The sequence below is a fragment of the Rattus rattus genome, chromosome 7, assembly GCF_011064425.1.
Source record: "Rattus rattus isolate New Zealand chromosome 7, Rrattus_CSIRO_v1, whole genome shotgun sequence".
Taxonomy (NCBI): domain Eukaryota; kingdom Metazoa; phylum Chordata; class Mammalia; order Rodentia; family Muridae; genus Rattus; species Rattus rattus.
In genome coordinates, this window is record NC_046160.1 from 18,722,210 (window position 1) to 18,736,567 (window position 14,358).

The following is a 14,358-nucleotide window of genomic DNA, read 5'->3' on the forward strand; positions in this document are numbered from 1 at the left end:
CACCAATACAAATAATAGTGCTGAGTGTGAATAGCAGGCCAAGAAATGTCACAAATGTACAATGAATTTAACTTTTCTAAAAAGCCAAATGAGTTATATAAACTTATGGAGCACTCAGAAAGGTTAAAACATACTGAATAGGGGCTGGAGAGATGGCTCAGCGGTTAAGAGCACTGACTGCTCTTCCAGAGGTCCTGAGTTCAATTCCCAGCAACCACATGGTGGCTCACAATCATCTGTAATGAGATCTGATGCCCTCTTCTGGTGTGTCTGAAGACAGCTACAGTGTACTCACATACATAAAATAAATAATCTTTAAAAAAAAAAAAAAACATACTGAATAAAGAAAGCCAATACACAAAAAAGCAACACCAGAGTCAAAATCCCTAACTATCAACAGACTGGGCTTCCATGAAACACCAAGGCCTTCCAAATATTCACTCTTCAACCTTGAATCTCTTTTTCTCTTTCCTACTATCTTCTCCCTGTGTTTTGGTGGTCCAAGAGATGGACCCAGGGCATCTCATACACTTTAAGAAAGTTCTCTCCACTGTATTATATTTTCAAACCTTTCTACCTTGAATTTCCCCTAGGCACTGAAACCCAGGGCTTGATATATGCCAAGCAAGTATAGTTCAGTCTACCTCTGAACTACATCCTCAGAACTTAAAAAAAATTATTTTATGAGTATAGTCATTTTTGTCTCATACATGTCTACTCACCACTCTTAGCACTTTCTTTAAAGGGTTCTCTGAATTGTCCAAGCAGGATTTTAACTTAAAATCACTACTGCTCAGCCCACCAAATAACTAAGATTCCCTCCACCCTTGTTTTTTGAAACCAGATCTCACACAGCACAAGCGAGCGTCAAACTCACTATATGACCTAGAACTACCACTGATCCTCTATCTTCTGCCTTCCAGGTTATAAGCATGAGTTACCATGCCTAGCCCTACTTGAACTTCTAAGAGCCTTCTGTTCTTCAAATTACCTTAAAAAGAACACAACTGAAAAAGCTATTTCAGCTTTGTTACAACTTTCAACAATAGCTATTCATAATTTTTGAATAGTGTGTTTAAATTAATATTTTTCTTTTAGCAGTAAGAGCAAAAACTTAAAAAGTAACTTTCACCTTGTCAATTTCTCCTATCCCTACCATTCACCAAATTATATTTTCTATCTTCAAACTTACTTCTCACCAAGAGAAACAGGCAGATCTGTGAGTTACAGGTCAGAAGGGCTACATAATGAGACCCTGTCTCAAAAACACTAACTTACATGAAACTCACATCACTTTTCAAAACATCAAAATCTTCTAAAGGCAGCTTTAGTCACATCATGATCTACTATTAACATCGAGTCCAAACTCTTTTTCTATCTCAGAATAGAACTCTGGGCATGCTAGGCAAGTGAGGTACCACAAAGCGGAAGCCAATGCCCCAACCTACTCCCCACTTCTTTAACTGTTGGTTGGTTGGTTGGTTGGTTGGTTGTTTTAAAGGCAAGGTCTCAGTGTGTAGCCCTTGCTAGCTTAAAATTATGTAGAGCAACCTAGCCTCACACTCACAGGTGTGCCTACCTTAGTCTCCCTCATTTACAATCTTGCCCTTGCCTCTTTCTCAGCTCAGACTCACTCCTACATAAACCCTCAATGTTAATCCAAACATCTTTCTGTTCAGTGAATTCAATGTTGTCAGGTTAGACCACCCTGTCTCTGCACGGTACTTATTATAATTTTGAGATTTTCTTCCCACTATTTCTATCAAAAATGACTGTAACAGGGCTGACCTCTGGCTCCACAAGAGTGCTTGCCTAGCATTCACCAAGTCCTAGGTTTGATCCACAGTACTACATAAAGATAAGTGGGATGGGGGAGGGAGGAACATGGAATGATACAAATCTATGAACCCCCAAAGAAAGACAAGAGGACCAGATATTTAAAGTCAATCTTAGCCACACGTGACTCTGAGGCCACCCTGGGCTACAATGCGACCCTATCTCAAAAAATAAAAATAATAAAAAACTTTCTCATGGTAAACTATTAAAAAACTGTCTTCTATATAGTATGTATTTTGAATTTGGGGCTGTTTGCTCATTTGTTAAGTTCCTGTGGTAATCTATGACTATTTGAAAGGTCACTGAGGAGGTAGGAGGCACATCTCTGTGAGTTTGATGCCAGCCTGGTCTACACTGTTAGTTGCAGGACAGCCACAGCTACATAGTAAGCCCTGTCTCAAAAAGACAAAAACAAGAAAGAAAGAAAGAAAGAAAGAAAGAAAGAAAGAAAGAAAGAAAGAAAAAGGAAAGGAAGAAAGAAGCGAAGCGGCGAAACCGAGGTTATTAAGTATATTATGCTTATGCTGTAGGTACTCTATTGCAACTATACCCCCTTCTCCAGTTTCTGATGAATAGAAAATTAACTAAATATTTAAAAAAAAAAACAAAACTCATGAGTATCTTAAAGCAGGCCTCCAATTCAAGATCCTTCTGCTTCAAGTGCTGGTATTACACATGTGCTCTCACACCTAAGTGAAAGCAATATCTGCATCATTGAGAGGTACAAGTAATAGGTTCTAGATTTCAATTGTTCAAAATGGTATAAAGAGCTTATATATGAGTATGCATTCAGGCATTTCTTGAATAGTATGAAATAGTTCAGATAACCTTTGCCCTTGCATGCATGCTACATAGTAAGCTCCAAGATTCACAGTAAGAACTATCTTCACATACACACATACACACATATACACACATATACACACACGCCACAAAAGTACCCATGCACGCACACACTCAAACACACACACAGGGAGTGAGGGAGAGCACCCAAACAATAGCGAACTTTGCTTAATTAACTAATTTGTTGGGCTCCAGAGTCTGAGCTTATAAGCCAACCATTAATAAGTCCAAAACTACTAAAAGGTTAGGATAAATTTTCTATTAGAGTAAGACCATCTTTAAGGAATTAAGAGTTAGAATAACCTGGGAAGAAAAGTAAAAATTTGAATAACTATAAAAGATTAAAAAAAAAAGGAGGAAGAGGAAGAGGAAGGAAGAACAGGAACAGGAGAAAAAAGAAAAGAAAGAAATACATGTATAGTGTATGGTAGCTCATGCCAGTATCAGACTCAAAAAAAGAAAGGAAAAAGAGGAGGAGAAGCAACATCAGCAGCAAAAGGAAGCTGAGTTCAAGGAAGATGGAGAGGGAAGAAAAAAAAAAAAGAGAGATCTTCAAGCCAGCTAAGATTATAGGTGTTTGTTAATAAAATAGGAAAGAACAAGCATGTGACATAAACTAGGTCATCATTTAACATCCAAGTCTATCAAGTGAAACAGACCAAGTACATATTCCTAGTCCAAAAGGAGACTGGCGCTTGCCGGTTTTGTAAGAATCCAAATGCTTATAACAAGGAGCGAGCGTCCGAAGTGTCCTTTTCTCTTCTTCCCCAGAGCACTGTACAGAGCTCATGAGGATAACTGGGAATGAGGATGAAAACTTAGGCTACAAAGGACTGTCTGAGTTGCAGGAAATCCCTACAGAAATATTTACTTAGTTTTTCTTGCAATTTTAGCTGTTTTGAAAATTTTGCTAATTAATTTTTCTGAACACAGAAACAAATAACTCAAATGTATCCAAGAGATAACTAAGCTATCTTCTAAGGGTTACTGACATCCCAATTCTACACCATGTTTATTATCTCTTGAAGAATAACTGAATGTACACTTCATGTACTAAGTCAGACAATTAAGAACTGGTTTGAGGGGGCTGGAGAGATGGCTCAGTGGTTAAGAGCACTGACTACTCTTCCAAAGGTCCTGAGTTCAAATCCCAGCAACCACAACTATCTGTAATGAGATCTGAAGACGGCTACAATGTACTTACATATAATAAATAAATAAATAAATCTTAATTTCCTTGAAGTTCCTCAGAAAATTGGAAATAGACCTACCTAAAGAACCAGAAATACCACTCTTGCGAATATACCCTAAAGATGCCCCATGTTCTACTATGAACATGTTCTACTATGTAGGCCTTATTTGTGATAGCCAGAAGCTGGAAACAACCCAGATGTCCCACGACAGAAAATGTGGTTCATTTACGCAATGGAACACTACTCAGCTATTAAGAATGAGGACATCCTGAGTTTTGCAGGGAAATGGATGGAACTAGAAAATGTCATCCTGAGTGAGGTAACACAGACCTAAAAGGACATACACAGTAAGTATGTTCTCACTAATAAATGGATACTAGCCCAAAAAAAGTACAGAATACCCAAGATACAGTCCACAGAACTCAAAAAGCTTAATAAGCAGAAGGTCCCAAGTGAGGATGCCTCAGTTTCACTTGGGAGGGAGAAGAAAACAACCACAAGGAGGGACGGAAGGGACAAAGGGACAGAGGGAGGGAGAAAGGGACAGGGGATGAGGTTGGGGGGAGAGGGGAACATGATCTGGTATTGGGAGGGGGAAAGGACTAAAGCCCTGAGGGCCAGCAGAAGAATGGAAACAGGCAACCTCAGCAGGAAGGAAGTTGGGAGGACCCTCCAGCATATACCAGAGACCTGGGAAGTGAGAGACTCTTAGGACTCAAAGGGGGGATCCTAGATGAAAGGCCCTACAGTGAGGAGAGGGAACTTATTGAATTACCTCTAGCAGAAAGACAGGGCATCAAGTGAGGGATGAGGTTGCTATCCCACAGCCATAATTCTTCTTCCTGTCTGAAAGAAATGCAGGACGGAAAGGGAGAAGAGCCTTAGGAAAAGAAGGTCCAGCAACAGGCCCAAAGTGGGATCCAGCTCAAGGGGAGGCCCCAAGACCTGACTAAAGCTATGGGGCATACACAGAAAGAGACCTACCATGACTGCTCTCCAAAAGCCCCAACAAGCAGCTGAAAGAGTCAGATGCAGATGTGTGCACCCAACCATGGAACAGAAGCTGCTGACCCCTCTGGTTGAATTAGGGGAAAGATGGAAGAAGCTGAGGAGGAAGGTGACCCTGTAGGAGGACCAGCTGTCTCAATTAACCTGGACCTCTGAGATCTCTCAAGCCCTGGATCACCAACCAGGCAGCATACACCAGCTGAGATGAGGCCTCCAACACATACAGCAGAGGACTGCAGGGTCAGGGTTCAGTCAGAGAAGATGGATAGATAGATAGATAGATCGATCGATCGATCTGGTTTGAATCATTTAAATTTTCCATCACTGAAAGAATTTATATTTTTACATAGGCTCCAGAATGTCTTCAAATGGCAGCTACGACTTTGATCAGAATGTGTTATTGGGGCTACAGATATAGCACAGCTGATCAAGCATGTAGAAATCCTCAGCAGCACAAAACAGAGCCTATAATCCCAGCACTCAGGAAGAGATGCAGGAGGATGAGAAGGTTGGTCATCCTCAGCACACAGCTGTTCAAGGCCAATCAGAGATACTTAAGACCCTATTTTTTTGAAAAGTAAAATAAAAAAGAGAAATGAAGTCAAGCATGCATATAGATGAGTCAGCATCTACAGCAGTGTCTTCCAACCTGTAGGTCTCAATCTCTTTGGTAGTCAATGACCCTTCCACACAAGTTGCCTAAGACCATGGAAAACATTTACATTATGATCCAGAACAGCAACAAAATCAGTTATGAAGTAGCAATGTAAGTAATTTTATGGTTAGAGATCACCACAACATGAGGAACTGTATGTATTAAAGGGTCACAGCTTTATGGAAATTGAAAAACATTGATTTAGAGCAAACCAATCAAATCAAAAATAGGCAGGGGAGAAGTACATGATGAGTGTGTGTGTGTGTGTGTGTGTGTGTGTGTGTGTGTGTGTGTGTGTGTGAATGTCATAATGAAACACATCATACATGTCTATAATGTGTATAAAAATAATCCAGCAGACTAGATGCCTCAACAGATAAGAGCACATACCGACAAGCCTAAGAGTCTAAATCCACTCCCTGGAACCCATACAAGTAGGCAAGTAGGATAGGACTTGCATTGTCCTCTGACCTCTACAAGTACAATGGTATGAGTATGTGTTCTCTCTCTCTCTCTCTCTCTCTCTCTCTCTCTCTCTCTCTCTCTCTCTCTCTCTCCCTCTCCCCACATAGTTTCCCTTTCCACACACACACACACACCCACACACACACACACACAAACACACACACACACACAGAGAAAAATAAATTTTTAGAAGAATTAATGTTGGGCTGGTGAGATGGCTCAGAGGTTAAAAGCACTGTCTATTCTTTCAGAGGTCCTGAGTTCAATTCCCAGCAACCACATGGTGGCTCACAACCATCTGTAATGGGATCTGATGCCCTCTTCTGGCCTGCAGGCATACAGACAGGCAGAAAGCTGTACAATGGATACATAATAAATAAATAAATATTTTTAAAAATGTTAATAATCAAAAGCAGCGCTGATGTGTAGCTAAGTGGTAGAGTGCTTGCCTAGAACTGGCAAAAGCCTGATGCAAAGCACAAGCTATGTAAGGCAAAAAAACCCAAAACATTAATAAAGCTGGGGCAGAGCACAAAGATCCTTTTCTTGTTTGCAAACCACTATATAATTTTCTTTCTTTCTTTTTCCTTTATTTTTTTTTTTTAAACAGGATCTCTCTAAGTAGCCCTGGCTGTCCTAGAGCTAATTATGTAGACCAGCTTGGTCTGGAATTCTTAAGAGTTCCTGCCTCTGCCTTTGCCTCCCAAGTGCTAGACATGAGCCACCACGAGGGGCTAGCACAATTTTCTCCCAAGTCCTGTCTACCTAGTTATTACTTTCTCAAGGCTAGACACTGGGGAAAGTAGAGGTAGGCTAATCTTTGAGTTCAACACCAGCCAGAGCTACATAGTAAGACCTTATTCTCAAAATACCAAAAGGTTCTCAGAAATGTTTAACTACAAACAAATACTGTATAGCCCATCTTCCTTCCCCTGCAACACAGACCTAGAACCCACTTTGAAAATTTAAGAGATCAGATTTCTTCATATATATGTATGTATTGTATATATACACATATAATAATTATCATAACCACTGATTAATATCCACACATGTATATCATAATTATAAACATACTACATAATCGATGTGTACACATACATAACTAGTTATATAACAGCCTTAACTTCATTCTATTATTTAGCCTCACCGATATACTTAAAAGATAATTATCCAGGGCTAGGAAAGATATTTCAGCAGTTAGAACCACTTGATATTCTCACAGGAGACCTGGATTTAATTCCCAGGATCAATATAATGGCTCACAACCATCTGTAACTCCAGTTCCAGTGATTCCAATGCCCTCTTATGGCTTACTTAGGGATTGCACACATATGGTACACGTACACATTCAGGTAAAACACTCATATACGAAAAATAAATCTTTTCTGGAAAGAAGTATTTTATTCAAAGCTGGAAATAAAAACTCACTGGTAAAACACCTGCCTACATGTGCAAGTGGCCAAGATTTAATCTCCAGTAGGAGGTAGAAGAACAGAAAAAATAGAAACATGTTTATCAAAATGTAAATTATAAGGTTACTACATTCATATTTCTATCTACATTTGAATAACATGTAGCTTTTATGCCTAAACATTAAGCTAATGAAATGCTTTAAATAATCAAGAGAAGCATGACAATACTAAAAGCACAAAAGACCCAAGAAAACTGGCACTCATTCACTCAGTACCTACTGTATGTCCGAGTCATTTAGGAGCTGACCATCTTCGCATCTTCACACCCATCGTATTAAATGAAGAAGCTGAGAGTCAGGAAGTTCACATGGCTATAATTCAAAACCCATGGCTACCTGACAAAGCTACCTCTGAATATCCTCGGAAGAACTTAAATAAATAAACAATACAACATATACTGCTAGTGGAGGTGCTATTTCAGTGAACAAGAGAAAAATCATCACCAAGAGAAGATCCTTCCTACCATAGTTAACTATATCCTTCCAAGGCAAAGACTAGATTAACTGTGCAAGATAGTACGAAGTGGTAAACCAGAAAAATGGTTCATATTTTCACATAAATAGAAAACAAAGAGTATGAAGAGGCCTTGGGTAAATGAAACCTGCTGTTTACGAGGATTGCAAATAAATGTGGGGAGGACTGCTTTGTGGTGGTGGTGGTTGTTTTAGTATTTAGTGGTAACACTATTATAAATGATAGATAAGATGGATAGACGGATGATTGATAGGTAGATAGATAGATAGAGCGATCGAGGGGGCTGAATACTCACAATTAAAACCACTGTTACCACCATTTTTCAAATGAGGGAACTGGAAAAGAAATGTTTAGTGATTTGGTCAAGGTTACAACACCACTAAGATGAAACATGCTACTTCCTATTATGCTAAGTTCATGAATCGGAAATGGCTAGAAAGGTGCCTGCCTACCTGGTATATATAAATGATATGGTCAAGTGGTGTATGTAGTTTTAGTTTTTAAAATCCAGTCATGGTCTGGGGTATACAGCTCAATGGTGAAATGCTTGTCTAACATGGGCAAGGAGGGACCCAGGTTCATGGGCTTCTTTCTCCCTTCTGGGAGAAGTTGGTAGGGGACACAGAGTCAGCAAATAAATACAAAAAAGAGAGGCAGCTGAACAAATGAAATGATATTCAGCATCATGACTCATTAGAGAACTGCAAAGTGAAACAAAGCTGAGGACAGGCACTAGGCATCCTCTGATCCCAGTACTAGGGAGCCAGAGACAAGCAGAGAGGCGATTGAAGCCAGCCTGATCTACATGGCAGTGCCAGACCAGCCAACGGTACACTGTATCTAAGGAGGGAAGGAGGGAGGAAAAAAAAAAAAAACAAGATTGAACAAGGTCTAACAGCAGCTGTGAGGTACAAGCATCAGGAGCTCAAATTCTACCTATACCACACAGCTGAGAACCCACCTTTTCTAGTTAACAGGATCTCCAAGCTAAGATTTGTTCTAGGTCTTAAAATCTGAGTAGGGGTAGGGTATGGTAGCTCACAATTATAATCCAAACACTTGGAAAGCCTGACTAGAGTAACACTCTAACACAAAACAAAACCAGAGAAATCCTGAGTAAGACTCAGGTTAGATGGGCTGGAGAGATGGCTCAGCAGCAATTAAGAGCACTGGCTGCTCTTCCAAAGGTCCTGAGTTTAATTCCCAGCCACCGTGTGGTGGCTTATACTATCTATAGAGGGATTTGATACCCTCCTCTAGTGTGTTTGAAGACAGTTTCAGTATATTCACGTAACTAAAATAAATTAGTCTAAAAAAAAATTTAAAAAATTAGCCTACCTAGTTAACCAGAGGAAATTTGTCCATTCCAAGAAAGAGCACAGGTACTATAGTAAGAAAAGAAAATCAGCTGGGCAGTAGTAGTACACACCTTTAATGGCAGCACTTGGGAGGCAGAGGTGGGTAGACCTCTGAGTTTGAGGTCACCCTGGTCTACAGAGTGAGTTCCAGGATAGCCAGGGCTACACACAGAGAAACCCTGTCTCGAAAAACTGAAAGAAAGAAAGAAAGAAAGAAAGAAAGAAAGAAAGAAAGAAAGAAAGAAAGAAAGAAAGGAAGGAAGGAAGGAAGGAAGGAAGGAAGAGAAGAGAAAAGAAAAGAAAAGAAATCAAATCCACTTCACAAAACAAAATAGACATGGCAAAAGACTGGAGAAGAAAGAGCTCATGGGGGGCGGAGGGGGGGTCACTGAATGTCAATGGATCATCAGCCAAACTCTCCAAAACCTTTTTAATATATGAATATTTTACCCACATAAATAGAAGTTTACCACATGTCTGCACAGCCCAAAGAGGACCCCAAAAAGGGTATGAGATGCCCTGCACCAACTAGATTTAGAGACTGTTGTAAGCTACCATGCTGGGATGTGTATCTGGGTCCTCCAAGAAGCACCTGCTTCTTGGGCCATCTCTCCAGCCTCCAGAATACTCTAAGATGGTCTCTCTATGTATCACTGGCTGGCTTGGAACTCACCATGCAGACCAGGATGACTTCCCCTTCCTGAGTGCTAGGGTTAAAGTCACCATACTCAGCTTCCACAACACTTTTTTTTTTTTTTTTCCCCAGAGCTGGGGACCAAACCCAGGGCCTTGCACTTGCTAGGCAAGCGCTCTACCACTGAGCTAAATCCCCAACTCCATTGGTAGTTTTTTTTAAGACAGGATTTCTCTATGTAGCCCTAGCTGCCTTCACTCTGTAGGGAGGGAAAATATTAACTCTTATATACTCTAATAGAGAACAAAAATACTTGCCTAACCTGTATATCCTGACGACTCTTAACCTGGTAAAACTATATTTATAAAGACTTTATATCAGATACAGGTAATTTGAAAACATGGATCAAAAGACAGTTTAAAAATTATCACCACATTCAGGAGGCAGAAGCAGAGACGGGTCTACTAGTTCAAGGCCAGCCTGGTCTACAGAGTGAGTTCCAGGACAGCCAAGGCTACACAGAGAAACCCTGTCTGGGGGTGGGGAGATTATCAATTTGAACTCAAACTGAGTAACTATATGTAAATGCTGCTCCAGTTCTTTAACTTCCAGTCTACACTAACAAGATCCCCTACAAACTGAATCCTAGTATTACTGTAACCCAATAAAATTCCATATGGTTACCCAATTATTTATCCCCTCAGACAAAGACACTGTCCTCTAGCACAGAAAAGAGTAGTTCACTTCCCTTGGATTAAAAAAAGGAGCTGTATTAGGACCGTGGTCACTCAGTACCTATCTGCTATTTTACCTATCTGCTATTTCTTAGAACTGTTACCTACAAAACACCTACATATTCCAGGTAAAACATGGAATGCAGCATTCCTGTACCCACCATTTACACACAAATAGCCTACAGCATGTTAAGCATAATTTATAAGAAACTTTAGTTCTCATGTTTCAGAATTGATCTATTGTTACTTCCAACTGTTTCCCTACAGCCCTTTTATTGTTAGCCCTAAACTTTCCTATGTGTGTGTGTGTGTGTGTGTTAGAGAGAGACAGAAACAGAGAGAGACAGAGAGACACTAGAAAGCTAACTCAGGTCCACTCAAAAAGCAGCAAGTGATGTTAAACACTAAGCCATCTCTCCAGCTACATATTTTTAATCACATACTCAATCCTTATGCATGGCCTTCTACAGTGTATATCAATCAGTGTTGTCTAATATATCTATTTTTGCATCCATATCATACACCTTCAACCTTCCTCCTTAACACTAAGGTGAATACTTTCTTTCCACACACAGCAGATAAATATAAAACCATTTAAACAAACCCTGACACACATTATGGTTCTAGAACATGGCCTCCAGACACAAAAATATCCCCAATTAAACTATTTAAAACATCTGTACTCCTGTTAATAAAACTGTTTGTAGAAATCCTAACACTTAGGCTGGAGAAAAGCCTCATCCTTTAAGAGAGAGAGTTTGCTGCTTTTCCACAGGACCAGAGCTCTAGTCCAAACACCCAAGTCAAGAAACTCCCAGGCACCAGGGGCTCCATATCCTCTTTTTACTTCTCTGGACACCTGCACACTCACATCAAACACTCAAACAAACACATTCATATGCATAAATAAAAATAAAATCAGGAAAAACAAATCCAAGCGTGGAATACTAGCTCACTCTCTCCAGCCTAGCACTGGGCAGAGATGCCGGTTTAATTTCCTGTTTAAAAACAAAAACCAACCAATGAAAGAAAAAGACACCATTCTTCCTAAATTAGAAATCATGAAAATATTGGGTAACTAGTTAAAAGTATAGACATGTAAGTGACAAGACCACCTTTAAGGCAGCATTCAGGGGAAAGGAAGAAAAGGGTCAGTGAAATGTAATTCAGGAGCCAGTTAACTTCTGTATTTGCAATGTTTTATTTCTTATGCCAAGTAGGGGAATACATGACCATTTGTAGCAAGTCCTTTCCAATAAAGAGTAAACTGTTCATGAACATCTCCTCTCAGACACAGTTAACAACCTGTTATGTCCAAGTTGCAGCAAGTGAACATTGCTACATCTGGGCCATCTATATTGTCATTTACCTAAGCCAAGGAAAGGGAAATTTACAAGCCTACCACCGAAAACTTTCTCTTAGGCCTCTCTTAAATATATTACAGGTTTACATGCTGTAACTATATGTAGTCAGTTCTTTCACAAGTCAACAGAAATTAACATCTCTAATTTCATTTTTGTATTCCTAAATTGCCATTAGATTAAGTGATAATTTAGGAATACAAAGATGTCATAAGATTATATGACATTACTCACACAGTAAGCTTATTCATGTATGTCTGTGTTAAATAACACAAAGTGAATTAATTGGTAGACCACGTAACTACTTCCATTTGGCTAAATGCACTTCGATACAATTTATCTCAGTGCATGAATTTAAAACCCACTAATACATGAGCTTCTCCATTTTAACCTTTAACATCAAAATTAAGGCACCATTCATCTACAAATGAAATGTCATCTCAGCAAATAACTTAGCTAGGGCTATCCCAAAACACTCCAGTCTGTCTGTCCACTGAACGAGCTTTGACCTGGTACATCCTGAAAGTCCAATTCCTGAACCAACTTCTCCACCAAGGTAGAGGAGATCCAGACATACTTCCAACAACCAATTTCTAGCTCTCTATGCTAAAACAAGTTGAAAGGGCCTAAAGTTCCACCTAATTAATTACAAGGGGCCTAGGCTTCTTGACATTGGAAGGGTGGCAGCCCTCAGAGCTAGGAAACCGAGTCTAGCCTTCTTTGCATTCTGCGAGTCCCATAGTCCAACAAGCACATTTCAGGCAGCTGGCCTTCCCCTCCTACTTCCCTCCCCATCCCCGTCCCCACCTCAGCCCACCCCCAAGCGAACGCGTAGCCCTCGGAGGTCCCCGCACCTACAGGACCTGACAACAGCCGGCGGGCCGCTACCTCCCGGGAAGAGAGGGCAAGACAGCCGGCTTGGAAGCTTCCCGCCCCTTGACTCCGGCCACCCACCTCTCCCGCCACAGCCAAGTCTCCCTCTTCTCCAGCCCGGAGCTGGCCCAAAACCTCGTCCAAGAGCCCAGCGAGAGCCCGGACCTCTCCGGCACCGACCTCCAAAGCCTCCTCATTTCACCCACAGGACCAGGCCGGTCCTGACGCAAAAGGCCCGAAAAGCAACTCGCAGCGCACCCCGCCTCACCGAGCCCTCGTCCACAAACGCTGCTGCTTTCTGAGTCCGAAGGTCCTCAGCCGTAGCTTCCGGGCCTCCCCTACCCTCCCGCTCCCCGCTGCCCCTCCGAGGCGGATCCCGGAGGCTGGGAGGCTTCCTCGACCAGCATCCCGACAACCGGACTCCGCCCGCAGCCGGCCCAGCCCCCGCCCGGCGTGCCGCGCTCACCGCTGAGCGCCGAGGCCTGAAGGGTGGCCCCCGACGTGCCATCGATGACTTTGATGGTCCCGCGGCTGGTGACGGCCAGGATGGCGTTAAGCGCTGGGTGGTAGGAGAGGCTGTGCAGCCCGTCGGCGTCGCAGCGCATGCAGCCATCCCGCAGCACCAGCCACTCGGAGACCCCGGCCGCCCCCGCCCCTGCCGCCGCCGCCGCGGAGGAGCAGCTCGGGCCCGAGGCCTCCGCAGCCGCAGCCGCCATCTTCCGGCCTGCGCTCAGCACAATCACACTGGGAAGCGGCTCAGTGACAGTCCCGGGAGGTGCAGCACCACAGCCAGTCACCATCCGGGGCCAGGGGGCAAAGCGGAGCGCGTTAGCCGGAAGTGAAGTCAAGCGCCTGCACGCACAGGGAACGTCGCCCGCCGGGCCGGCCAGGCCAAGCGAGCTCCGAGGCTGGCGGGGGAGGGGAAAGAGGGCCGCACCAAAAGAGGGGCAGGAGCCCAGGGGGCGGAGCATGCGCGGGAGTGCCGACCGGTCCAGCGCGGAGGGAAGCTGATAAGGAACATGAGAGGGCACAGAAGAGGCGGGGCGGGGACGGGACCTGGCCTGGTGAACATGCGCAGAAGGGCTCCCAGGGTTTAATAGGCGGGCCTCAGGCGAAGGAGGGGGCGGGGCCGAGAACTCCGGACGCGGAGCATGCGCGGTAGGGTTCGCGCGTGCCACGCGCTGCTGCTCCAGCCAGCCCTGCGTCCTCAACGTCCCAGTTTCTTCCTACGAGCCCCGGGAGTGGTAGCGGCGGGAGTTCCGCCCTGCGCGTGGCAGGGAGGGTGGTGCTGGGCCCTGTGCATTTCCGATAGGCAAACCTGGGCCCGCGCGACTTGTCTGGTACGCCCTGAGGCCCCTTCGTGGCGAGGGCCGCTGAATCCCAGCGGTTCCCAGCGCGAGGAGGGGAGGGAGGGGAGATGGGGGGAAGGGAAGGATCCGGAAGCAGGCC

General features: G+C 43.0%; 1 protein-coding gene across 3 annotated transcripts in view; it reads right to left on the minus strand.

Annotated features, from left to right (window-relative positions):
- Positions 1-13,807, minus strand: part of Birc6 (baculoviral IAP repeat containing 6) — a 191,750-nt gene extending 177,943 nt beyond the window's left edge. For all 3 annotated transcript variants that reach the window (XM_032908919.1, XM_032908918.1, XM_032908920.1), the window contains exon 1: positions 13,376-13,807. In XM_032908919.1, the coding sequence (XP_032764810.1) occupies positions 13,376-13,709 (334 nt within the window). In that variant the 5' untranslated portion in view covers positions 13,710-13,807. The remainder of the gene's footprint in view (positions 1-13,375) is intronic.
- Between the last annotated feature and the right edge of the window lie 551 nt (positions 13,808-14,358).